General features: G+C 34.7%; 1 protein-coding gene across 5 annotated transcripts in view; it reads right to left on the reverse strand.

The window, feature by feature from the left end:
- CSMD3 (CUB and Sushi multiple domains 3) overlaps positions 1–27,730 on the reverse strand; it is a 1,246,643-nt gene that overhangs the window by 341,735 nt on the left and 877,178 nt on the right. For all 5 annotated transcript variants that reach the window (XM_032316321.1, XM_032316320.1, XM_032316319.1 and 2 more), the window contains one exon: positions 2,136–2,305. In XM_032316321.1, coding sequence (XP_032172212.1) covers positions 2,136–2,305 — 170 coding nt within the window. The remainder of the gene's footprint in view (positions 1–2,135; positions 2,306–27,730) is intronic.

Genomic DNA, 27,730 nt, shown 5'->3' on the forward strand with positions numbered 1-27,730 from the left:
TGTATCAGTAGGTACTTCTGAACTAGCTGTTCATGGAATTAATGGGAAGGATAAGACAACATTTAATCATTTACATCTTAAACTGATGGAGAGACCATGAAGACCACAGAGTTAGAGTTTAAAGCCCAATGGTCTCTATACAGTGGCTTGCTAAAGTTATTTTGAAATAATAATTCAGAATAAAACCAAGGCAAGATTACCAGCAGGGGCTGTTACTACTCTAATATTTAGTATATGTAATCTTTTCAACTTGGGGAAACATATCTTTATTCTAGAAAAGTTACAGAAATCTTTGCTGGGGATATAAATTTTCATGAAAGAAAAATCCTTATTTATTTAAAAATCTTTATTTAAAGGGCCTTGAATTGCATTTTTCTGCCTTCTTTTGTTTGTCACCATCACATGCACCCACAATGTCACTTTTTACTGGAGTGTCAACCATCCTCAGGTAACACAGGTAACAAGCACATGTTACCTTATTCCAAGGAAGCAGCAGATTAGACAGAAATTATTCTGAGGAGCACATTCAGGTTATTCTTTATAAAGGCATCACCTGTGATCCTAAATGAATTTCCCAATTAATAGCCATAATTCAGTATGGAGAAGTAATGGATATCTTTCAAGCAACACAGAGAATGATATTTTAAAGAAAGAAATATTTTAGGAAGAATAGTGGTAGGCCTGGGGAAGCACTTCTTAACTGTTAACTTATAACCATATGTTTATTATAGCTGCTTATGAGATACAGGTTAGCGGCTAGCCTTATACATCTGATCTATGTCTTGATATATTTCTCCTCATACTTGGCCTGAGGAAAACATAAGCACTGCCTCACTTCGAGGTTTAGGCATCCCATTAATCTCAATGCTGACTCTAATTCAGCAAATAAAGCTTATGTTAACAAGAAAATCCAAACAATGAACTGGAGGTTGAGGAGATTATAAAGTGAATCCCTGTTGCTTATTGGGGAAAAGAACAAAAAATAAGAATGATCCTAAATTAATAGTAAAATTGTATATATCTAAGGAAATTTCCCATGTCTAAACAAATCTTACAAGCACACAGTTCTGTCTATATTAGATCATCAATTATCATCAAAATTATATTTTTTTAAGAAATTTTTTTAACATCACTGCTAAACAATGATCCCCTACCCCTGCCAACCTGAGATGTCACTTTTTTTTTTTTTTAAAGATTTCTGAAAACAGAATTATGTTGGATTTCTTACCAGGAAGGAAATATTGACAATTAGGAAAAATTATTAGGAAAAATTTATGCAATTATTTTAAAAATATTAAAAGTGATTTTTATAGAAGTGTTTATTTTTATTCTACTTCCTCATATAAATTATATTTACTAAAACACTTGCTTGGCAAAATATTAATCAGCAAATGTGGAAATATTGTATCTTTTAAAAAAATAAGACCTTTGCCTATTTCAACTTTTTAGAATAAATTTGTAAATTTTACACTAAATATTTATTATCATTATTAATATTTTTAAAGATCTATTTATTTATTTAGTTTAGAAAATAGGCAGATGGAGAGGGAGAAAGAATCCCAAGCAGACTACGTGCTGAGCGTGATGCCAGATGTAGGGCTGGACACCTGACCCCAAAGCAAGAGTCAGATGCTTAACCAACTGTGCCACCCACTAGATGTTTACTATTAATAAAATATATTTTATGTATATAACTTACAGATAGGAAGTCATTAGTTTTATGCATTTACAAAATACAAATTTTTGTAATAATAAATGCAAAAACAATCCATGTATCAACAGAGATAACCAAGTAACTTAAAAGATATCAAAACAAAAATAAACCATCACTCTATTTCTTAAAGAAATAACCATTCCTATGTTAATTATGTTTTATATATATGATTTGGTGTTATTGAAACATTAAAATTTATGTATCATAAAATAAAAATATCTGTATTATAAATAAGCATTGGCAACAAAACATTTATCTCAATGAAAATGATAATAGGATAATAGGAAATAATGTATAATTGAAATCTATGAATGGCAGAATCAACTTATGGTTGATCACACATATATATGCATATATATGTATTAATATGTACTTACTGACTAAAAATTATCAAAATACAAGAGTTTCTGAGTTCACCTACCTTAAGAACGTCTCCTTGTGCTAAATGAAATGTTCTGGCTGAAATATTGATTCCCTTTCCTGCTTGAACCTGAATACTATAAATGCATTCATGGTTGTTTTCATAGTTGAGTGGATAATTTGGAGAAAGCAAAATTCCTTCATTATTTGTTGCAGATGCACCACATTCAGCTGCAGGTAAAACAGAATATTAAAAGCACAGTTTAATAGAAAGCATTATCATTTTCAAGTAATGTAATGTATGGAAGTGTTAATGCATTTTATTTTAATTAGAACCTAACAGGAAAATAATGTACAAAATGGCTGTGTACTGTAGATGATTCATTCCCTCTCAAATAATATATGGGAAGAAGGAACAACTGTCCATGGACAGGACATTTGTACGCAAGTGGAAATATAAAATAGTTTTAGTATTTCACTCCTGCTCCAGGATGAAAAGGTAACATGAAAAAGGATGAGAACAAAAGATTTTCAGGACATATTTTAAGTTTGTATATTTCTGGTTAATTGATTACCTTTAAATTTATAATTCATTTCTTTTAAAATACATAAAAAAAGATAGAGCGATCAATTTTATTTTAGAATGATTCTTATCTGACCTTTTTATTTTTACCTTTTCTTGAATTTGACCCCTTTTCCTCCAATAGTCAGCATTCCCCTGACCCAAGAACTTCAGGAATAAAAAGGGAAATAAATACTGTACTGTCTTTCAAAACTGATATAATGGGTATAAGCCATTAACCAATAATTGTAACAAACTGGACACTTTTGGAAAATGGATCACCTTTCCCAATTCAAAAAATAAAACAGATTAAGTCAGTCTCATAATCAGTAAATTGTACTGCTAACTCTCCTAGATTAACTTTGCAAAACTTGAGGACATGTCTAACTACATAAATTGGGAATTGGGAATTTCTCCTTTTTTAAAAAATTTAATTTTAATTTAATACTTTACAAAGCATGTAGCTTTTATTATAAAATCAAACAAGTCATTATAAGTTTCCAAACGTATTCCTTATGTCTCAGAAATTCAATGAATTCAGTTTTCTATCAGATCTAATAACTTTTCTCATTTTACCATACCATAGGCCAGGGAGAGTTATTTTTTCAAAGGCTTAACTTATCAGGAAAATGAAGCAAGTCATTATGCTCCAGAAAAGATTTTTAAAATAATGATTCATGAGAATAATCATAGGAAGTATATAACGAGGTAAAATATAATGAATTGTTTTAACTTTTACATACAATGATTAATGCTTAAACATTTACAAAAATAACGCAAAAGAAGAAAGCCTAATGAGAAAATGAAAATGATCGAAATGAAACAGTCAGTATAATGACAATGTAGTGTGAAATAGTAATAAAAACCAATGATATGTTGTTAACAATCAACCAGTCACATGAACTGCCACACAACTGAGCTCCTCCAAGTTCCTTTTAAAGTAAAAGGAAAGCAAAAAAACAAAACAAACAAACAAACACCCTCAAAAACTCCCAATATTGATTTAAGTTTTCATTTTTATGTAACTTTTAAGCATGTTTGAATATAAAATAAGTTCTTGTACTTATAGCCTTACACAATTATAATACCAAAACATGTTTACAAAATATAAGAATACAACTACACAAACAGTAACATTTAAAATAGCAACATGTATCTAATGTGGCACAAGGTTTCATTTTCCTGAAATTAAATTGCTCTTGGCAATGTGGATGAGGAGCCAGCTGCTGGCATATAGGCTTTTGGAGTTTGTTATGCCTTTATTTATTTTTTTTTAAAGATCGATTTATTTATTTATTTATTTAGTTAGTTAGTTAGTTATTTGACAGAGAGAGATCACAAGTAGGCAGAGAGGCAGGCAGAGAGGGAGGAGGAAGCAGGCTCCCTGCTGTGCAGAGAGCCTGATGCGGGGCTCGATCCCAGGACCCTGGGATCCTGATTTGCGCGGAAGGCAGAGGCTTAACCCACTGAGCCACCCAAGCGCCCTGTTATCCTTTAAATATACTATGTTGTGCATGATTACATTCTCCCTTATCTTATTCCTCTCTAAACTTTCATCTGCATGGTAGAGTATGATACCACGTATCCTTCACTTAGTGCAAATGAATAATTTCTATTTTAAATCTGTCTCATTGACCTCTTACTAGCTTATTACAATCTAGGTATACTTCTGGGGAATAAGGACAAATGTAACAGAACACACAGATGATGCAGAATACACATGTATTTTTATCAGTCACATTATTTATTAGAGAATACACACAGTTTTAACTGTTATAGAATCAAGGAGTTCTGAGAATACATCCTTGGATGCCAGCTTGCAACACCGATACACTGATTAGGAGCCCAGGCTTTAATAAGATGCAGAGATTTAGTTTTCAAAATTAAGGGATTTAGTTTTCAAAATTAAGCTCTATATTCTGCCTATATGGGTTTGATAAGTTATTTTCTCTAAGCCTCAATATTGTCATTATTGCCATGAAAATAATAACACCCTCCTCAGAAGGAAGCTTTGTTTGTATGTGTGAGTTGATAATATATGTAGAAAATACACACAGAGCATTTAGTATGGTGCCGGAGTACACTAAGAGCTCAAAATTTAAAGCTATCATTATGAATATTTAAGTGAATTTTTTAATGCTCATGGTAGTACTCTGTGCCACATACAGAAAAAGAGTTTCAGGATACTTACATTGTCCCCAGTGTGACTACCTAGGTGTAGAAAGACATTTATGTATGTAAAAAAGCCAGGAGATTTTTCATTATTTTGGAGAATCACCTACAATATTAAAATCATTTTAGCAGCCTGTATAAACTGAACAAAACAAAACAAAAATGCTCCCCCCAAAAAACAAAGCAAGTTACATCATTACTCATGAAAATACATTAGTAATTTATTGTTAAATTCTCAACATTTAAATAGATGGTGTCTTCTACCATAAATATTATTGGGTCTATATTGTATAATTTAATGGAAATTTGCTTTTATATGAAAAATAACCTGCTTCTGTTATATTTTAGTATTTCAGTTGGTTTAAATGCCTATAAATGTGTTTCTGGTTGGTGAAATAAAATCAGGACTCAAACTAGAATGGAAGAATTAAGGGAGAAAATCTGGATTAAGTTAGTACCTTTTTTATTGAATCATGACCATTGTATTTGCTCAGAGCAAAATGAAAGCACACTGTCCCTTGTTAAAAATGTACTGAGCATTTCAAGAGATGAATAAAGCATTTAATCAAGCATGGGATCCTTCTTTGCATGGAGCCCTGTGTGACTACATGGCCTTCACACCCATGAAGCCAGTTCTGTATTTTTTCCTCACAACAGCTCTGCAAGGTAAACTTACTTTCCCTAATTTTATAGATGAAGACTCTAAAGTGAACTTTCTTGCTAAAATCAACCAGTGTGTTTCAGAGCTTGGATTAACACTGGCATTTACATCTGCCATTGCCCATGGGCTTAAAATTATAAATATATAATTTCTCTTTCAGATCAAAATACTTCTTTATTATGACAGAAGGCATTATTAATAATTTAATTAATGGATGCAGATTGAGACTATCCTAGATAAACTGGTATGCGAGGGCACTTTTTTCTTCATTCTTTAACAGTAGTATGCACTAGTCTATTAAAATCTAAGAGGATTATTTTATGTGTACTGGTGTGTGTCCTGGAGGAAGGAAGATTTTCACCCCATTTATAAGTTATTAGAAGTAATTATTAATGTTCAGAATGATTGTGTTATTCCAAGGGAAGATCTTGAAATGTAAAAAGTAAGCATCAGTTCAGAATGTCCTCTTATATATACACAGGAAAATGAACAAATTTTTTTTTTTTTTTTTAGTAAGAGTCTTAATAAAGTAAAGAATAAAGAGGAATGAGTTAAGGAGGAATTGATTTCACCACAGTACTAAACTCCAGGAGCTAGGTGATTAATAAAAAATTATTTTTATATGTAATCTCATCTTTGATTTTATCTTTGAATTTCAAATATACGCCAAGCTGGCTTACAAGTACCCAACGTAGGACGAACCTTTGATCTGTACAAGATTTCTTCCTATACTCCAGCTACAGCCCTCTTGCTTGACAACCGGAATTAAGTGGGGTCTAGTGTTGAAGTTCACAACAAACTTTGCACAGTTTGACCATATGCCCAAGTCCAGCAATGCACCTGTTTCTATCACTATTGTATAATAAGCTGACACAATATTTTCCAAATGCAGTTCTGACCTTCTAGTATGTGCCTCAAATATACTCATGATCAGCAAGTCAAAGTCACAGTATGTCATGCAGGGCCATTTATACCATGAACCCAGTCGTCCTTTCTAGCTATTTCCCACCTTTCTTTCCCATGCACCTTGCAATTCAGCTCTCCTGAACTACTGTCCATTTGCCCTGGTGTCATATTCAGCCTTTTTAAGTGCCGCTATTTTCTCCACATGTAAGCACCAGCTCGAGTTCCAGCGGATGTGACTTCAGGATCCAAACAAAGAAGCAAATGACTTGCTATGGAATTATACTGTTATGGTTCCTCCCAACATCATGTGGCTGTGATTACGAAATAAATAAAATAATGTCACACTGAAGAATCAGGGATAATTTTCACAAGTAACAGTCATGGCTATAATGTTCATGAATGTCCAGGGGCAGGGGGGAAACGTAACTGCATTTTCATTGTACAGGGCATGAATATCACAGCAAGTTTTCACAAAACATACTAAAAATGAGAAGATATATAAGTATCAGTAAATTATGCTTGAACATTCTTAAGGTATGTTAAAATCACCTGAGGGGATAAAAACTAGCAGCAGAACAGCTAGCCCTAAGAGAGAAGAATGATGGTTAGTTGATTCTGGCAAGATAAGTTTATATAAAGAAACATCAGCTACATGGGAAAGAGCTGTTTGAGTAAAGGAAGTCCTAGAAATCCGAGTCAGTTGAAAAACTGTCATGATCACCTAGCCATAGTGACATTTATGGCAAGTATGCAGCTGTCACTGAACAAACACAGATCTGTGACTCACTACATCAAGGCAATGCCAGGGTTTTCAGGCAGGTGCTGTAACAAATCGCATATATGATGTAGCATATATAGGAGAAATATTTATCTTAATAAAAATAAAGCTACAAAGTCATTTTAATATAAACAATATTTTTGCTTAACTGGGTACCTTGGTAGAGAACGCATAGTAAGATATTAAATTGGCTAGAGGCAGATAACAGTATGCTCTGATTTGGAAAAAAGCACAAACTGATTCAATTAACAACTATTTATTAAATCCTTAGTATGTTAACCGGCATGAGAGGTACAGTGTGGAAACCCTCATAGAATGTACTTTATGACAGAAAAGACAGATATTTACTATATAGTCATCCAAATAAACAAATAATACATGAAAACACATAATGGGGAGCCCTGACTTATTCTGAATAAAGTCAAGACTTCTCTTAAGGACTGAAATTAGTAAATTAAAGGTAATAGGATAAGGCAGGTTGGTGGAAAGAATATTTCAAACAGAAAAAAACATTTCTGAAAATATTATGGGGGTGAGGGGTTGTGACATGGTCTGGGAACTGGTCTGGGAGAGGTTTTATTTGTGCAAGTTTGAGCTGGAGGGAGGTCCCTCAGGATGAGAGTTCCTTTTGTTGTTGATCTGTTATGATGGGGAAAAAAATGTTTTTCTTAGATGTCTATGAAAGGGGATGTCACTAGATGTGAACTGCTTGTTGTTCTTGTGAGGGAATAGCTTTGTTTTTAAGCCTTAGAAAGTCAGTTGAGAAAGATGAAGAATAGAGAAGTAGATTGAATGAGACTTGTTCATAAAATATTTGAGATTTGGGGTCAGAAAACTATTGCTTCATAGTTCAAGGGTTGCGATGGTTTCTTGAAGTATGGGAAACACATTGTTTTTTCTATTGTAACATAAGCCCAGAGCCTTGTTTCCTTCATGGTTTGGTCTAGAATAAATTTTCTGTTCTTGATAACTGATGTCATTAATTTCTAAAGCCTAAGTTTGTTAATATGACCTTCCTGCAAAATAATCAATGTTAATATACTAATAGGTAGTCATGTTTCCTCTCTCTAATTTGAACTGGGAGGTCATCTTTTAATCATAGGAATTCACAACATAAAAATATTATATAATTTAGCAGCATATTAGGGAAATACTTTTGGAAAATACGCATTTAATACTTCTTATCAAATATAAATATATGCTGTTTAATCTCCAACCCAAAATGCCATATGTTATGACACCCTTATTTTGTGAAAAACAAATCCTAGCCATATAAATACTTTTATTTAAACATAGAGATTAAGAAATTGATGCAAGTTACCCATATGAAACTCTTTGCTGAGCTGAAAATAATATGTTGATAAATGTAGCCTTCCTTGGATTGGAGTAGAAGAGATATGTGTACTGGAATCTGGTGATAAGAGTACTGCTACAGTGAGGAATTCACTAGAGCAGGGATATCCATTGAATTTCAATTTTTTCTTACTTACTGAAAAACAGGCCAGCCCATGCATCATTAATCTCCATTACTAGGGTAAGAAAACTGGTAGCATCAATGATGTGTGTATAGCCACGTATTTTCAGATAAACTGGTAAAATGCTTTTCAGTAATTTGGCTGGGAAATTTGACAAATGTCTATGATCAGTGAAGTCTGCAGTTATTTTTAAGAATTTGCATTGCAATTGAATCTCTTCTTTTAGGCCATTTTGATAGCACCACAGGTTATTTTAAAATTGTTTTGTGAAAGCTGTTAAAGTAAACTTGACTGGGATTATTCAAAAAAACTTCAAAATATTTTGAACCTGAACACATGGTATGCTAAGTCAAATAAGGTATAACATTAAGTAGAAATATTATTGTCCATATGCTTAATTATTACCAGAGGAAAAATAATGCTAATTATTGTGTTTATATAGAAAGGGGTGGTTGGTATTCAAACTGTCAAATCCTTATCAACCACTTATTTTATATCATATATGTAAATTTACCTTTTTTTTAAAGTTTTTAACCAGTTATTGAGCCCATTACGTCCCAACTCTAATTTCTACCTTATTCATTAAATTAAGACAACATTGATTTTAAGAGGCATCATTATTTTGTGTCTCTAAGAAAGCAAAACATTGCTGATAATTTAAGATAGCCATTGATTGTGACATACCTACCAATTTCAGAGATGTTAATTTTTTTGAAAGGGTCATCTAAGAAATTGTGAAATGTGATAAAATGTGTTAATAACATTGAATACATTCAGGAACTCTTCTCTTAATATGCCTTTATAACTTAACAGTATAAATAACACATTAGACCCATAAAACATTTTTGTCAATTTTTTTTCTCAAATAGTTACTTAAATATAGCTTAGATTCTCATAAAGTGGTTGAAATTAGAGGGAAGAGAAGTATATTACTCTTCTTATGCCACTGCTAAAAATATGAGAATCCATTAGTATTACTTGTATGAAGTCTGGGTTTCCTTTCCTTCATTGTTCTTAGACAGCAGTGTCACTTTACTGGATTTTAGTTTTTTCAGTTTCTCCAAATATAATGTATTTATGTGTCCAAGGGCAAACTATTGATTGTTAAAGTTATTTACAAATCAAGAGTTCCTGAAAACAGATTTCCACTGGAAGAAATTAAGTTGGAATTTGTTATTTTTCTTCTTAAAATTTCATTTTAATGCATTTTCTATATTCTTGGCAATCATCATTGCCATGCAGTTATTATTTTATGAATTAAAGTCATAATTAAAAAGCATAAGTTTAAAACTTTATTTTTTTTAAAGATTTTTATTTGAGAGAGAAAGACTACATGCATGAGTGGGGGGCAGGTGGAGCAGAAGGGAGAAGAAGAAGCAGATTCCCCCACTGAGCAGGGAGCCCCACACAGGGCTCTGTCCCAGGACCCTGGGATCATGACCTGAGCCGAAGGCAGACGCTTAATCGACTGAGCCGCCCAGGTGACCCAAAACTTATTTTTACTAAATATACAATTTTCTGCCAAAAAGTGAGCAGGAGGGCGCCTGGGTGGCTCAGTGGGTTAAGCCGCTGCCTTTGGCTCGGGTCATGGTCTCGGGGTCCTGGGATTGAGTCCCGCACCGGGCTCTCTTCTCAGCAGGGAGCCTGCTTCCTCCTCTCTCTCTCTCTCTCTCTCTCTCTCTCTGCCTGCTTGTGATCTCTCTGTGTCAAATAAATAAAATCTTTAAAAAAAAAAGTGAGCAGGATTTCCTATAACCTGAGATTGTCCTTTCACGCTTCTTTTACTTGTGTAAGCAGTATTCAAGGTCTACTCTGCTCAGTTTATGTGCTCTTTAAAGATAACACTAACAATTATACCTACGGATATATGAGGTACTACATTAGGTCTTGGGGATAAGGTTCTCCTCATGGGATTTGTGGTCAGAAGAGAGACAGACATGAAAACAGGCACAACACTAATGTATAATCTGTAGCATAACACAATTGCAATGATCTGGAATGGCAAAAAGTGAGGCGATAATAACATTTTAAAGTAGTGGTAAGAGAATATGTCAAGGTAGACTTCATGGAATAGGTTATCCTTGATCTGAGTTATAAAAAAAAAATCCCAAAAGTAATAAAAATAGTGAAAAAAGATCCCAGGCAGAGAGAACTGCTTGAATGAATGCACAGGTGGGTCAATCAGATTGCTATATTTAGGAGAACTAGTAGTTCATGTGCCTTTCTAGGAAACTAAGACTTTATCATATAGGTACTAGAGATCCATTAGAGAATTTTAAGAAAAGAAAAAGGTTATCAGATTTGATAACCCCATTAGGGAATGGATTACAACCCTGGGTTCCTAGAGGCAGAAAAGCCTAGAGAATGTAATTACAGAATGTCAAACAGGAGATGGTATGTGTTTGAACTAAGGTGATAGAGGAAGAAGCCAAAAGTAAAGGTTCTAGAACTTGGAAACCAGTGGGGAGTGGGGAATAAAAGAAAGGGAAAGGTAGGGAAGATAGGAGGAAGAGTGGCTTTGAGTATGTTGATGAACTTATTTTTGTACATGGTGAATTTTCTATGCCTGTGGGATATCATGCGGAAAAGTCCACTAAGCAGCTAGACATGCTTGTAGTCATGGGACTGCTTGCATAAGCCACACACACACACACAAAAGGCTGCAACCCGGGACCTGAATGAAATCAGAGGAAAAGCAAACTAACACCAGAATCCATGGAACTTCAGAACTCAGAGGCAAAAGGACATTCAAGGAAGGTGTTTTCATGAAAGAGTAGGGAGGCTTTAGATTCAAGGAGATCGTCAACTGTTTTAAATGTCAGAGGGAGTTCAATTAAGATGAATACTAAGGGTTCACTGCTTTGGTAATTAAGAGGCAAGAAGAAAGGGAGTAAGATAAAGCATTTAATGATACTAGTGGTAAAGACAAAGTAGAGAGACAGGAGGACAGCTAGGGGTGACACAGGCTTGAAGGAAGAGTTCTTTTATTGTTGTTGTTATTTTGGCTTGGGTTAGTTGCGAATTTTAAAAGATTTGAAGATGTTTATATTATAATAGTACTGAGATCGAGGTTCAGAGGGATTTTGAGAAGCCATCCCAATTCTGAAGACCTATTAGTCTAGTATCCTAAGACTAAATTAATAAAAAAATCAACTTGGGAAAATCTGTGTGATTTTTATTGTGATAGGTGAAGAAGCAGATTTAAATTCCACGTACACTATGATTATGGAATAATGTATACATAAGAAAAAATGCTATTAAAGAATATAGCAATAAATTCTTTAGTAGTTTTCAGATAAATGACTTAATATTTTAAAATGCACTGAAAAACTGTGATCATTGTGCTTAGACTAGATTATTTTATTTTCATTATTTTTTGAAGACTTCATGGTGGGCTCAGATTGTTATTGTTTTATAATGATTAAATTTTAAGCATATATTTTATTCTTTGACTATCTCATTTAATTCAACTGATAATAAATCTAAAAAATGTTTGTATAAAAATGCTCCTACCCCACTTAATGATATAAGAGAAAATAATCTTTTAGGTAATAGTGATGTTTTTATATTTCCTGGTGAGTTATTTCAGTGAAGCGGACCAAGTTGTAGTAACAAAATGTTCTGAGAGTAAGACAACAATTACTAATATTTCTGATATCCCAAGATTCTAATATACTTTTGTAGACCCTGTGAAAGCCCAATTAAAAGTGTTAACTCAATAACAAGACAGAAGGAATACTAGAATGAGAGAAACAAATTATTTTTGGAATAAAAGTATAATAATAATGTTTGTAGAAAACAAGAACAAAATATTATTCTTTCACCGAATAGAATTTAACTATGTACGTTATATGCAAAGCCATAAACAAAGGGGACATATAGAAAACAATGGTTAATAGAATTTAAGTGCTTCCTATACTAAGTACTTTATTCATACTTTTCAGTGAAGTGAGTCTGTGTTTCTGAAGAGAAATGTGATGATAGGAGTGGTTGAATAAAGCTACCCAAGATCACAAAATTGGTAAAGATTCAAACTCAGATCTTTTTGTCTCCAGACCCCAAACTCTCAAACTACTAGTTGATATTTCTACTGAGAGATGAGTAAGATACAAACTTCATAATCAAGGCAGGGACTGCATAAATTACTATGCTACAAAGAAGGGGGTATGAAAAAAATGATAGTCTTATAGCTTTAAAGGAGAGAAAATTCTCTCTTTATGGAAAAGTCACACAATGCCTCATCAAGAAGGTAGTATTTTGGTTGCACTTTCAAGGGTGGATAGAATTCTGATGGGCTGAGAAGGGAAGAGGGTATTTATGGGGAAAAAGATAATTTTGCTGAAGAATATTATTAAGTTTCCTGAAGGTGAGGGAGGAAGAAAGGAAAGGTAGGAATAACTTTTAATTTTACTTAGTTCGTTAGGTTTGTATGCATAAATACCAATCTCCGGCTTCATAACAGCCTTGGGAATTTGCTCTCTAAAATGTGTTGATTAAATACTTAATATTAAATTTAATCTTAAACCATAGAGATCAGAGATGTTCAAAACAAGTTTCCTATTTAGAGGTTAAAATGCAGTATCTTTCATCTAAAATAGGTGAAGTACAAGCTTAATAAAGTTATCTACTGAAACAGAAAGAAGGGGAGTTAGAAAGGGGAGCAGATAATATCTTCTTTGTACATTTTCCTCTATTACTTTTGTGAGCAGTGTTTAACATTTTTTAACAGAAGGTTAAGAAAGCAGGGACGCCTGGGTGGCTCAGTGGATTAAGCCTCTGCCTTCAGCTCAGGTCATGATCTCAGGGTCTTGGAATCGAGTCCCGCATCTGGCTCTCTGCTTGACAGGGAGCCTACTTCCTCCTCTCTTTCTCTCTGCCTGCCTTTCTGCCTGCTTGTGATCTCTGTCAAATAAATAAATAAAATCTTTAAAAAAAAAAAAAAAGAAAGAAAGCAAATAAGGCACATGTGGTTTTTAAATATGATTTCTATTCTATTGAAAGTTCCCTAATACCTAAATAAATGAACCAGACATTAGAGAAAACGAACTTTTTAAAGTATATAAAATAGCACACTTAGAAAGGAGAGCGTATGATATAATGAATCTTAAGATCATGTTAGCTAAATTAAGGTACGGTTAAAAAACATAGTTACTTTGTGGGAAGTAAAATCTCTGTTAAACAAATGTAGTCATTTAAGCAGGGTTATTGATTCACATTTCATTGTATACATAAATAATATTTTAGTATCGACAATCCAGAAATCCTTAAGAACTCCAAAACTCATCTCCACAAATATAATCATAATTAAGCTTGGCATTTTTGTAAAGAAATTCTAGCATGATCTGTTGATCCTGCCCTAAGCTCTAAATTAAGGCCTTTGTGAGCAGAGGGACAGTCTTTTTTCTCACATTTAAACACTGTAAAGGAGCCTCAACAAAAAGGAAAAGAAAAATTTGGTCTCTTTGACTCCCTGTCCTTTGGGTAACATATATAATCTCAAATCTCTGCTATTTCCCTAGTTCTCATCATCAAGTTTGAACTGGCGGTGGTCAGAATGAGATGTTCTTAGCTCTTTGAAATACAAGTTGCTTCTAACTTCTCTGCTTCTTTCCTTCTTGCTGGTAATAATGAACAATTTTATAATATGATCTGATGAAACAATAAATAGGTAGCTTGAGCTTATTCAGACTAGTGACTTTCCAGTTCTGAGGAAGTCATAAAACATTACCTCCCAAGTCTTTCAAAAAACCCACAAGAACTAATGAAGAAAGTCCTAGGAAATGAGGGCCACCTCCCCTGCTGACCATCATCTGATTCACATCTCTGGCTACACTCTGGGGGCTGATGAAAGTGGACTTCAGGGCCTGAGAGGCTGCTGAGCCTGCAATGACTAATTGTTTAATTCCATGCATTAGCCAATGCATGGAAAGTCAGCATTTCAAATTCTGGGAGTAGCCTCATGCTTTCCTCCTCAAGCTTTTTAAAATGCACCTTTCTAAGTCCTCAATAGTTATATCCATATCCTGTAAAGCAAGCTATAACCTATTCCTGGAAAATGTGGCATTTTAGATGAGTTTTTCAGATATTAAGGATTTACCATGGATTGAAACATTTTTGAAAATTGAACACATCAAGAGATACAAAATGTAGTATACTAACAATTTAATAATTTCTAAATAACTTTTCAAAATAAGAAGTTTAGCTCAACTTCCGAGATTTCATGGAAGTAGAATGACTCATAGATGCCATTCCTAAACCAGATAATTCTTGAATTTACATCTGCTAATGAAGAGCTACAGTCCCATTCCTAGATTACATACATGACAACAGGTACATCTTCTGGATGTTTAACTTTCTAAGCATAGAAAGCATGGGAGTCTTTATAGTCTATGGAATATACCAAATTAATCCAAGGCAATGAATCATCCTGGGTTTTGCCATTTTAATTTACTAATCAGTTATTGTCTTCTTTATATTAGTAGCAAAAAGAGACAAAAATATCTTCAGAAAAGAGTAGTCTAATTTTGAATGGGCACTAGGATCACACCCCCCTCCAACACATCCAGAAATTTAAAAAATAATTCAAAGAATCAAACTCAGCAAGATAGCTAAGTATTGACATTGTCAGCTTATGTTTGGTTTCAAGGCGTGATTGTTAACAGACTATTGGTTTTGGAAATGGCTTTTCCATTCAAACTAGGTATGAATCATTGGAACTAACGTGGCATTTGTTGCTGAAAACAACACATGTTGAGTCATTTTATATTCCCATTACAGATTCTAGATAATGAACTAAAATTCAAATGTGTCTTCCTGTGTCTATTGGACAATAAGACTACAGACAGAATAGATAGCTTGCCAATATAAAACATAAGAGTGGTGCCTGAGTGGATCAGTCGTTAAGCCTTCAGCTCAAGTCATGATCCCAGCATCCTGGGATCAAGCCCTGCATCGGGTTCCCTGCTCTGCGGGAAGCCTGCTTCTCCTTCTCCCTCTCCCTGTGCTTGTGTTCCCTCTCTTGCAGTCTCTCTCTCTCAAATAAATAAAATCGTTTAAAAAAAAAAAACCTAAGAAATTCACATTTCCTTTAAGTGACAGAAATTTAACTATCTAAAATATAGCACCTTGAATTAAAATGTTACATTTTAAACATGGGAGAGATGGATAGAAATTCTAGTGCATAACAAGCACTCTGGGAGTAGAGCGGAGTGAGATAAACAGATAGATTAAATGATAAATTGCTATGCAATGTGCCAAGTGCTATAAAAACAAATATAAACAAGTTTGGTGGAAGTACTGTGAATGGAATAACCAATTTCGCCTGTAAAAGTTGAAGAAAGCCCACAGAGAAAATGAAACTTAATCAGGTCTTAAAGGCATGAAGCACAATCTGCTAAAACATTGTACAATGCTTTTGCTTTTCCTAAGAAATATCTCTTCTCCTTATGTTCCTCATGGTCTTAAGAGGCATTATCAACCAGCTTTAACAGATATATAAACACACTAATTTTTATTTATGTGATATAATGCCTGCATGAATGTGAATAAGAAGCTATCCCACTTCTCTGGTTTTTACTATATCCGTTTCTTGGGAATAGTGGATGGGTTGGAGATCTTTCATGTAGTAACTGTACATTCTCTGTCTTCTCCTACTGGGATGTAACTTATAAATCATAAAAATTTGGGGCATATATTGCAGTGTACAGCAATATGTGCCAGGAGATTATAAATTCTAGGACCAACTGGAGAATGACAACTTGTTCCTCCTGTGTCCTCCACAGCAACACCACAAACAGAGAAGTGGATCAGTGGTCCATTGGCAAAAAAAAAAATCTAAAAGAGGGGCAAACATATTATAATGTTGCAGTGTATAAATTTAGATAGTATCAATTATGAGCCTATTAAAAATTGTAATCTATAAAGTAAATTCCATGTGTTCTAAAACTGACTGCATGAAAATGGTCTCTATACACATGGTTTAGTGTTCTAGCATATTGTTACTGAAGATGCTTTTTTTCTTCTATCAATATTTGCTGTGCTCTATGTTTCATTCCTTGCTCATATTTTCTTCACTACTGTTATTATTACACCAGAGGTTTTTGGTTTCATTTTCTTAGTTTGCCTGCTTATTTTTTATGGAAAAACTACTCAATAAAGCAAAAATTAAAAGGAGAAAATCTTCTTGTAGCAGGTCATATATGTAGAGTTTCATTTTATATAAGCTGAGTTACACACATTTGAAAATCTTAATAATTCAGATATTAACATCCTTACTTTATGTAACTAACTTGAATTTATGTAGTAATTCAATTAAACATAATAAAACATCTCACAATTTCAAAGCTGTGGACCAAATAGGTGGTAAACCATGTTTATTTTGATGTCACATGGCCTTTCCCTTTGTTTTAAATGGAAACACCTGCTCTTCTTTGGTACACTATGCTTTGCCTGAGAAATACTATGGCATAATTACAGTACATTCCTTCATTCATCTTACAAATGTTTATTGCCTACTTGTATGTACTAGTAGATACTATTAATTTGCACAGAGATTCAGCCATACATACACACATAAGGGAGAAAGAGACGAAAACTCTTATTTTCATGAAGCACCTATTCCTGTGATAGGAGACAGACAAGAAACAAGTAGAAATAAATAAATTAAATAATAGAAAAGATGGTCATAAGTGCTAATAAGGAAAAGGCAAATTAAAAAAGGGGGGATAGGAGGGGGGTGCATTGAGGGTATTCTTTGAGAAATCATATTCGAGCAGAGAACTGCAGGAGGTAAAGGAATAAGTATGTCATTATATAAGGAAAAGCATTGTGGGTAGAGCAAGTAGCAAATCCAGGTGGGGTTGAGGTTGGCATCTGGGGAGCCAGCAAGGAGACCAGTATGATGGCAGTGCAATGACTGTGGTAATAAAGTCCCCTCTCCTTTCCCTCCAACTCTCCCTCCCTGGAGTTTATTCCCAACTCAGAGCCTGAATGACTGATGTCATTCATAATAGGGACATCCAAGGATCCCTATGCCCCTTTAACAATCCTTTTTCGGACCCTCCATGTCATTCTGAGTAAAACCACAGTCCCAGGTAATGTTCCACAAAGTACTACGTAATCCTCTCTCATCTTTCTGCCTGCACCTGATCTCAATCTTCCTCTTCCTCTTTCCACTCCACTGCACTATGCTCTGCTCTCTCCTTCTCTACTCTTCTTGGGTTCTGATGAATGGACTACCAAAGGCACTCTATGGATCCTAGGATATATGTCTTTAAATGATCATTCAGGCTCTGAGTTGGAAACAGTCTGGTAAAGCAAAGATGCTCACTATTGCTTTGCTATTATTTTAACAATCACTATAATTAAAATTATAAAATTTTTAAAAATATTTAAAATTTAAATTAAAATTTAAAAATTTAAAATTTAAAAAATTATAAAATTATAAAAATCCCTGCCAAGCATCCAAGCACTCATAAAGTGCTGGTGATGCTAGCATCAGAAAAACAAAAAACAAAAGAAAACAAATAAACACCTTAGAAGAAATTTAGAGGTGATAAAACACAATGAAACTAATGAACTGTCATGATAGACCTTACAGTTAATTTAGGGGAGATTGCCCACAAAATATTATGAATAATACTGAAACATTTTTAAAACCAGCATTAAAGCAAAAGAGAACCCCTATTATTTTCTTATTATTATTTTAAGAATGCCTCCTCTTCTTCTTTTTATTAATTACTATAGAAAATGCACTCATGACTTAAGAGATGTCTTTGGGAATATAACCCTTGCATAAAATGGGATGACTTTCTATAACTTCTGTTTTTTGTTTTTTTTCTTCTTCCTCCAAATTTTTATTTAAATTCCAGTTAGTTAACATATGGTGTAATTTTAGTTTCAGGAGTAGAATTTAGTGATTCATCACTTATATACAATATCCAGTGCTCAATACAACCAGTGCCCTCCTTAAAACCCATTACCCATTTAACCCATCCCCCAACGCATCTCCCTCCAGTAACCCTCAGTGTGTTCTCTAAAATTAAGAGTCTGTTTCCTGGCCTCTGTCTCCATGCCCCCATCTATGTTCATCTGTTTTGTTTCTTAAATTTCACATGTGTGAAATCATATAGTATTTGTCTTTCTCTGACTTATTTCATTTAGCATAACACTTTCTAGTTCTATCCACATTGTTGCAAAAGGCAGGATTTCATTCTTTTCACTGTTTAACTTCTAAGTGTTCAAGTTTCTTTTCTGCCCTCTTTGCACTTTATCTCAGTGAACATCAGCTGGATGGCTTGTTAAGGCAAATAGTACCACAAATGTTTTCTGCTTTTTTTGAGACTGGTCTTTTTCAGGAGCCATGACTCCTAAACAGAACATTTTCTCTCCTATTCACACACATCCTCTCCCCGCCCCCCGACACGTAACTAATGCCTACTCATCCCTTACACTCAAATATAGATCATTTTCTCTGGGGAAGCCTCTTCTGTTTTACAGCATTTATCACCCTCTACTAAAATTGCCTATTTAACTGCTTATATCTTCCTCAAACTGTTAGCTTTTAGAAATCAAGTAATTTATCACTGCCCTGGGTCAATGATATCCCAATTGCCTAGAGTTGGCCCAGAGTGGATAATATTGAGTGGATACTCAATAAATTTATATTAGTTAAAATAGTATTCTAGAGTATTAGTCTTTTTTTTTATTTAATGTTTTTTAATTAGTGATTTAAATTAGTGATTCTTTAGAGATAGATACTAAACTATTAACAATTATTTTATTTTATTATTTTAATTTTTTTTCAGTATATTAATCTTCATTTAGATTTCATATTCTTCACAAACTAGTACAAACTTAAATATATATATATATATTTAATAAGACCAATTGTTGTCTTCCAACCTCAGGAAATATGAATAGAGATTAATGTCCCCCTTTATGCTTATAATTGTTCCAATCCCCAAGAGATAAATTTGGGAAATGAATTAACTCAATAACTAATTTTTATGCTGAATCATGAGAATAACAGTGGAGTATTTTAAAAACTTAGACACAAGCATATGAAAATGAATTAACAGCAATGTACAAAAGGTACCATTTGTGTAATGAATAGGTTAAGAGATTTTGAAATATTTAAATTCCAATCCTGATGACAGGTACCTTAGAGGCACATTCCATTCCAAGGAATGGAATTTAAACTGAAATAATTTTTAATTTCTAACTTTGACAGCTCTTTGATCAAAACAAAATATTTTAGAAGAAAATGGTTATCTATAAGTCTAGAAAAGTAATTCTAGGAGGGGGAAAAAAAAGAGGATTGGGCTGTCCATAGAATACAGAGGACCTTTGTAACAGAAGTCAGCTCTTCAGAAAGTTATTTGTGACTGTGTGTATGTATGTCTTTTGGGAGGAGGAGATGGGAGACGGGGCCCCTGGAAGCCCGATCATGGCCTGGAGGAAATATCCTTTTGGACAGTTTATATCTTTTTGCTCTGACTTTCGATAAGTAAGCAACCTTCTGACAACTGAATTGGTATCCCTGGTAAACTGATGTCAGGAAGCCTGGATAATGACTACAAATTTTGTGATCATTAGAATAAAATGTATCCCTCTTCTAATAAATCAACATGTTTGCTTAACCAGTTTTGTCTGGCATGTGTGAATCCACCTAGCAGGCATCACAAAGTTGACTTCACACCCTGCAATCTGGTTCTGAATTAGGGGACTTCGCCAGGATCACGCCACCCTTTGAAGCCTCGACACACTTGGCCAACTAAGTTGCTTCTTCATGTGACAACACTGTACATAAAGAGAGAAGGTTTTGGAGTCCGAGTCAACTTTTAGCTTTGTCATCTGGAAGTCAAGTGACTTTTGTCAACCTTGTGCATCAGTTTTGTTTTCTTTTTTTTTAATCAGTAAATTAAATGAAAACTCCCTTAATAGTAGAGAGAATTGGAAATTATAAACTTAAATTATCTAGAACCAGGCTGGGCACAAAGTAAACAATAAATGACAAGTCGTAGTATGAGTAACAGTAGTAGTAGTCATCATCCTCATAGTACTTTAGTAGTAATGTTGCCTTTCTCTAATTGCGATACCAGCTTTTTCTAAATATTCCTTATGGTGCACTTTGCAAACAGAATTACTAAAGACAAACACATAGCACTCACTGACAGGCCCAGAATGCACTGTAAATTAGACTGTGTGAAAATGATTAATTGGAATTTAGAAATTGAACAAAAGCTGAAGAGAACCTCATAATATATTTAATCAATCTGCTAGTGGTCTTTTATATCATATATATAACCTCCCTGAAATTGCTAAGCATAGAATGGAAGCACTAAATTTAGATATATAATGCAATAGTTTTTGACAATTAGACTTTTTAATTTTTTTCCATTTTATTTTATTTCTTTTCAGTGTTCCAAAATTCATTGTTTATGCACCACACCCTATGCTCCATGCAATATGTGCCCTCCATAATACCCACCACCAGACTTTATAATTTATGTAGAAAATTACTTAATCTTAAATTTCTTTACAAAAACCAAAAATCAACAAACTGATTTTAAACTAAATAAATATTTATTCGATTTTTATCATTTTTATCATTTGAGATTGAAAGGTTATGATTTGAAGAGGCTCGTTTAACTCTTTTAGAGCATAGCATTCATGTTCAGACCTCAACAGCATGCTTTTCTCTAAAATACACTACAAATATATTATTTACTGATAACTTGGATAACAATATATTTTAAAATGTTAATGTTCTCTTAAGTGATATAATTTGACTAATTATAAAAATAATTCTGCATGTTTTACAATAAACTACAACAAATTAATTTTTTAAATTATATTTCCTGAACAAATTTTGAGCTGATATTTGAAAGTAAAACATTTTTTTGATCATGCAAAATGTAGCATACCAAATGCTATCATAAAACATATGAACTTGAACTGTCAGAACCCATAATAGATGAGATTAATTTAGTAGCTTTGAACCATGACAGTAAAGTGTTTCAGAAAAGTTGGACAAATATAGGCTTATGTTCTTAAGAGTTAACCTACCAATAAAACCTAAACACATTTCCTTAAATGTCTTTTTAAATGCCCATAGAAATAGTCATGAAATTACTGAACCTGCAAAATTTAATTGAGAGTTTGTTGATCTTTCCAGATAGTTAAGATAGCATAGTAATTGGAACCTAGAAGCATGCAGAAAACTACCTTAACCTGAAGGAAAAAGATTCAAATGAAAGATTTTACAACCACTCTGGACAAGATGTAGAAATATGTATATGTCATAAAATTTAGCCAATAATGTAACTACTAATTATAAAATCTGTAATAGATTGCCAAAAAATGTGGCTCCTAAAGAAAGACAAAATTACAAACTATATATTATAAGCTATATGAGAAAGAGTTCTGGTATTCTGGGGACAGTGTTGTGGACATATATCTGTTGTCCCTATGGATACTAGAACTACTATAAACAATATATAACCAAGTAGCAGTGAAAACCAGTGCCTTTCTCCTATATAAATTTTATCTGTAGAAAAAATAACATATATGTGAGCTAAGTACCAGTCTTGTTTTTGCTGGAGGGCACTAGCAATTGATTATCCCTGGAATTAAGGAAAAAAAATCCCATTCCTTGTTTATTTAATTTGAGAAGCAGATATATCCATGAAGAGGGACCATGAAGCTTCTTTGATCTTCACTGAAGTGGTAATATTTGGGAACTTCAGATTAACCAGAGTCACAATATAATACAGTAATTAAAGGTGAGTCTAAAGTCAGAATACCTGGGTTCTCACTTGGGCTACTTGACCTCAAGGAAGTTACTTAATCTCATGTGTCTTCACATATAAAATAAGGATAATTGTAGTACCAAATTATGGTGGTTGTGAGGATTAACATACAATGAATTTGGAACAAAGTCATGTACGTTGTAAACACTCAACAAATGGTATCTTCTATTGTGTCAACTTATCCTCATGTATGATGTTGGTATTTTTTTAGTGTTGTTCCATTGTAAAGATATGGAAATATATGACAGCAACATACACAGTTTGAAAACGCCTGCTACATATATTCCTACGGCACAGTGGTCCTACCCTATAAGATAGATAACCTATAGATATGTAATAGATGCTTGAATTCAGAGCATTGCTTTCATGAGTTATGGCTTTGTCAAGTGGTCAGGCAGTCCCTAGCAGCAGTGCAATAGCTAATAAAGGCACAAGGGTCACTTCCGTAGCTAATCGGTTGGCTTGTCACTCTTCCATGGATCGGGCTATTAAGGAGACAGCAAGCCAAAATGGATTCAGCTCATTACTTACACAGACAGGAAATATAGGATTAGCATAATGCCATCTTCTTGTATGACTTGTCCCAAAGTATGACATCAAACTAAAGAGACCAGATGACAGATGGCATGGGTTTTAGGTCACTCTGCCTTTGATAAGTCAACTCCAAATTAGAACCAGGCAGTTTTAAAGGCTTTTAAAGGTTTTAAACTTTTAAAGGTTTCTACAGGAGCTTGCAAATGTACTTTAAGAAGGGAACAGCAAAAAGTCCTGGCACATGTGAAACTGGGGAGATGAATGAGAAATGGATGAGTGACAACTCCTCATGGGCCTACTTAGCTCCCCCGATTCCTGAAAGAACCCCAGGACATTGTGCCAAGAGTCAGGTCAAACTGCAGACGACCTCACCCACATGACCCACACGAGAATGTGCGAGGTGTTCAGGGCACCTACGACACAGAACTTTTTTTTCAGGCTTGTATACCTTTAAAAAAAAAAAACAAGATAGTAATACATGTGTAAAATTTGACAAAAAAATAATATAGATTAGGTAGAATTGGGTGAGGAGTAGATTAACAATAACATATAAATCTTGATCTTCCATGTTCCAGCACAAAGAGGAAATTATATTGATTTAGAATTTTTTTTCTTACTTTGGCAAAACGCTAACACCCATGTTAGAATAGAAGTCAGATAATTTAACTTCTTCACATTAAAAAAAAAAAATGACCACTTCTCTAAACATGCACACTTCTGGCCTAGGCCATTATTAAAGGACTTAGGAGGTACGTGAACTAGTGTTTGAAACACAAGTAAAGTCTTTTCAATTTTGGGTTAGATTATGTGTAAATATGCTGGGAAGAAAACAACTTGCAATAGCTAAAAATATTCAGACTCATTAGTAAAGCACACAGCAGTTTCAAATCTGTAATTATCTCACTGAATAAAGAGCCTCTCTTTTTTGTTGTTGTCGTTTAAAAGGACACACTCCACATTGATCCTTGAAGGTTGAAAACTAAAAATGTCACATTATGTTAAACAAATTCCATGGCCAGGGAACATGTGGGTAATCTATCCTTTCTCTAGCTTTCTATGAGTCAAATCCTGGGACCATTACATTGGCTGGTGGATTTCAACGACTGTGATTTTTATCATCTATCCCAACATAAACCAGGGATTCCTTTCTACTCCAATCTTCAGAATAAATAACTGATATGTGGAACAGGGGTTCACTAAAGAAAACTTAAATATATGTCTCTACCAGGCCACTGCTGGGTCTTTAACTCAGAGGGTGCAGATGTAGGGAGAACCTTCACTTTTCCTTTCCTTCAATACACATCTGCGTTGCAACTGGGAATGAGCAGACCCATTCCTTTGTGCTCCTCTTTATACACATGCGTTTATTTAACCACAGAAGATTTTCCTGGGGAAAAAGTTCATGAAACCTGATAATCATCAGCTCTCTATTCCGACTCTGCCTCTGAGGCTGACATATATAAAAATGCCTGATGAGAAGAACCTGGGTGGTTCAGTGGGTTAAAGCTTCCGCCTTTGGCTCAGGTCCTGGGATCAAGCCCCACAACGGGTTCTCTGCTCCACGGAGAGCCTGCTTCCCTCTCTCTCTGTCTGCCTCCCTGCCTACTTGTGATCTCTGTCAAATAAATAATTAAAATCTTAAAAAAAAAAAATGCCTGATGAACTCCAGTGGTCCTAGGTGAGGTTCCACATCAGGAGGGGAATTCTGAACAGCTCAACATGAGCTTAAGAGGGGACAGGACCAGGGAACTAGAGACCGGAGAGGGGTACAGAATTGGGGCATTCCTTACTACTGCAGCTGCTGAAACCCAACAGAGCTCAGCGACCTAGGAGCAATGGGTTCATCTTGTGTCCTTACTTGTGAATCTGGAGTGACTTCTGACAAAGAACTCTAAACTTAGGGTTCAGCCAGATTACCTGTAAAATACTTCTGGCAGACTCACTACAAACGTAATCACTGTCTTGCCTTTCAAGGAAGAGGGTTTTGTAGAAACATATAGTTCAGCTTTGTATTTGAAGACTCTGGCTATAACTTTGGCTTACCCACACCTACCAAGCAGTTTAATGGAGCAGCAGATCTGTGGGAAATTAATTACAGGAAAATTTTCATAGTCACATACACATACACACTTTTTTTAAAAACACACTTTCTCATACAATACTCTCTCACAATGACTTTATCCCCATTTCAATTACAAGTTAGTTAGGCTAGACTATTAAGTGACTTGTTCAAGACATTAGCTGGTACTTAGTAAGTCAAGACTTAAATCCAAATCCTCAGACTTGAAACTTCCAAGTCTTCATACAATGCCAATTACTTATAAGCAGGATCATGAAGTGATTAAATAGTAGTGACCACGAAAATACGGAAGGAATGTAGCCAATGTATAGATTAAGGGTGATAAGAAAAGGAAGACAGACCTCCTAACAAGAGAAAGTTAAGACTAGGGCGCCTGGGTGGCTCAGTGGTTAAGCCTCTGCCTTCGGCTCAGGTCATGGTCTCAGGGTCCTGGGATCGAGCCCCGCATTGGGCTCTCTGCTCAGCAGGGAGCCTGCTTCCCTTCCTCTCTCTCTCTGCCTACTTATGACCTCTGTCTGTCAAATAAATAAAATCTTTAAAAAAAAAAAAAAAAGAAAGAAAGTTAAGACTATTGAGGAAAGTGCCCTGGAGGAAGATAGAAGGGTCCCCTAGGTTAAAAACAAACAAACAATATAAAGATACTTCTTCTGGCCTAAAATCGTGACCTACAGTAAGATTCAGACTATGAAAGAATGGCTGTTGAGAGCAGACAGCTTTCACATTATAAAGGAATCACCCAGGGGACTTCCATTTCTTATAGCTCCCAAGTTAACTCAAATTGAGAAGTAGCAATTAGGAACAGAAATAGAAATAGATCAAAAAGTAGAAATACTGTTAGCAAAACCAAGTCAAAACAGAGGGCTTATATTTTAACCATTGGTGTTGTGTCTTTGAAAAAGGAAAAACTGCAACTTTTCTGTAATCAGAATAACATCAGGAATCATCCCAAGCCAACGTTATTAAAGGAGATTTAATTTCAGGACCCTTCCAAAGCTCTGTGCTTAATTTTACATTAACAATTGCATTATTCTTCTTAAAAAGGTCTCCCAAAGTTTTTGAACTTTACCACAAAGCCTAGATGTACTTCCAAAAGCAACAAATCCCATCTGGACCATTATGGAGTATAGACATACATGATCTGGACTGGCAACAGAACAAGGATCATAAAGAAAGATGGATGAAAAGGCATTAACTAAAGTTACTCCTGGCTGTAGGTTTTATCCTGGAGAGCGGTGCTAATACCGAACCACTCTGTTAATCAATCCTGCATCTATCACAAAATATCTTCTTACGTATATATTAATAATGCTTGCAACCAGCTCTTCTGGGGCTCAGTGCATTTCAAATAATTCTATTATTTGTATCTCTGTTTGGCTCAGATCATCTTTATATAAAAAGGCAGCTGAATCAAAGTGATGCCTGGGCCCTGGAATCAGATTGGGAGTTAGGATTTCTGATTCGTTATCGGCTGCATGACATTTTGTTTAACCTCCTTGTGCCTCAGCTTCTGAATCTACAAAGTGAGGATTACTTTGGTGCCTACACAGGATTTCTGTGAGGATGACATATATGTGAACTCTTAGATCAATGCTTGGTGTGTTATTAAGGGCTCAACAGCCGATATTCATTTCGTTGCCTTTCTCTGCATTTCTTCTGAGGGAGCGGCCATTTTCCCTCCTGTACTCCAGTGCCTGGAGGTGTAGTAGGATTGTTTAATTCCCATCATTGCTTACTCCTTCCCTCATTCTAGGCTTCAAATCACACAGTATCAGAATGTGGTCTCTTGTGGGAACTATTCAGTACTCTCTTCATTCCTGGACACGTTTTAAGCTCCCGGTTTACTGTCATTCAAAACACAACTTCTGTCCTGTCTGTTGGTGCTTTCAATATTTTCTTCTCTCTCTTACTCTCTCTCTCTTTTCTTTCTTTCTTTCTTTCTTTCTTTCTTTTTTTTTTTTTTTAAGAGAGAGAGAATGCATGCCTGTAATCTGGTCTAGATGGGGGTGGGGTAGGAGAGGAAGGGGCAGATGGAGTGGGAGAGAATATTAAGCAGGTTCCAAGCTTGGAGCTTGGAGTGGGGCTCAATCTCATGAACCTGAGATCACGACCTGAGCCAAAATCAAGAGATGGATGCTTAACTGACTGAGCCATCCAGGTGCCCCAACTTTCAATATTTTCTAATTCATTTGGTCTCCCACTCTTTTATGACTATTTTATAGCTTCATCTCTCTTCTTAAAGATGTAGTGTCCTCCTCTCAGCTAATAATCTTGTGTCTTACTTCATGGAGAACAAGATGACTTTTTACAAGTTTCTGCCAACATGGAACCACACTGACCCCACCTACTTGCCTCTGGGCCCACATTCCCTGCTTTTCTCCTAAGCTCTTTCACTTGGGGTGATCATTTGTGTTCCTAAGGTTTGTATGTTTACAGCCCCAGTACTGAAACATTATTCTTGCTTAGGCAAGAACAGCTAATTTCCCATCAATTTCTTCTCCCCATTAGATCATTTTCATTAGTTTATAAACACGTATTTATCTCTTATACAAAACAAACCCAAACAAACAAACCTTCAATCATGGGATCAAACATCATCCATAATACTGAGACAGCTAGATTTTATAGAACATAAGCATAAAGCTTAATTTAGATTTTAATTTTGGAAGAGAAATAATTA

Source organism: Mustela erminea, chromosome 16 (assembly GCF_009829155.1).
Source record: "Mustela erminea isolate mMusErm1 chromosome 16, mMusErm1.Pri, whole genome shotgun sequence".
Classification (NCBI taxonomy): Eukaryota; Metazoa; Chordata; class Mammalia; order Carnivora; family Mustelidae; genus Mustela; species Mustela erminea.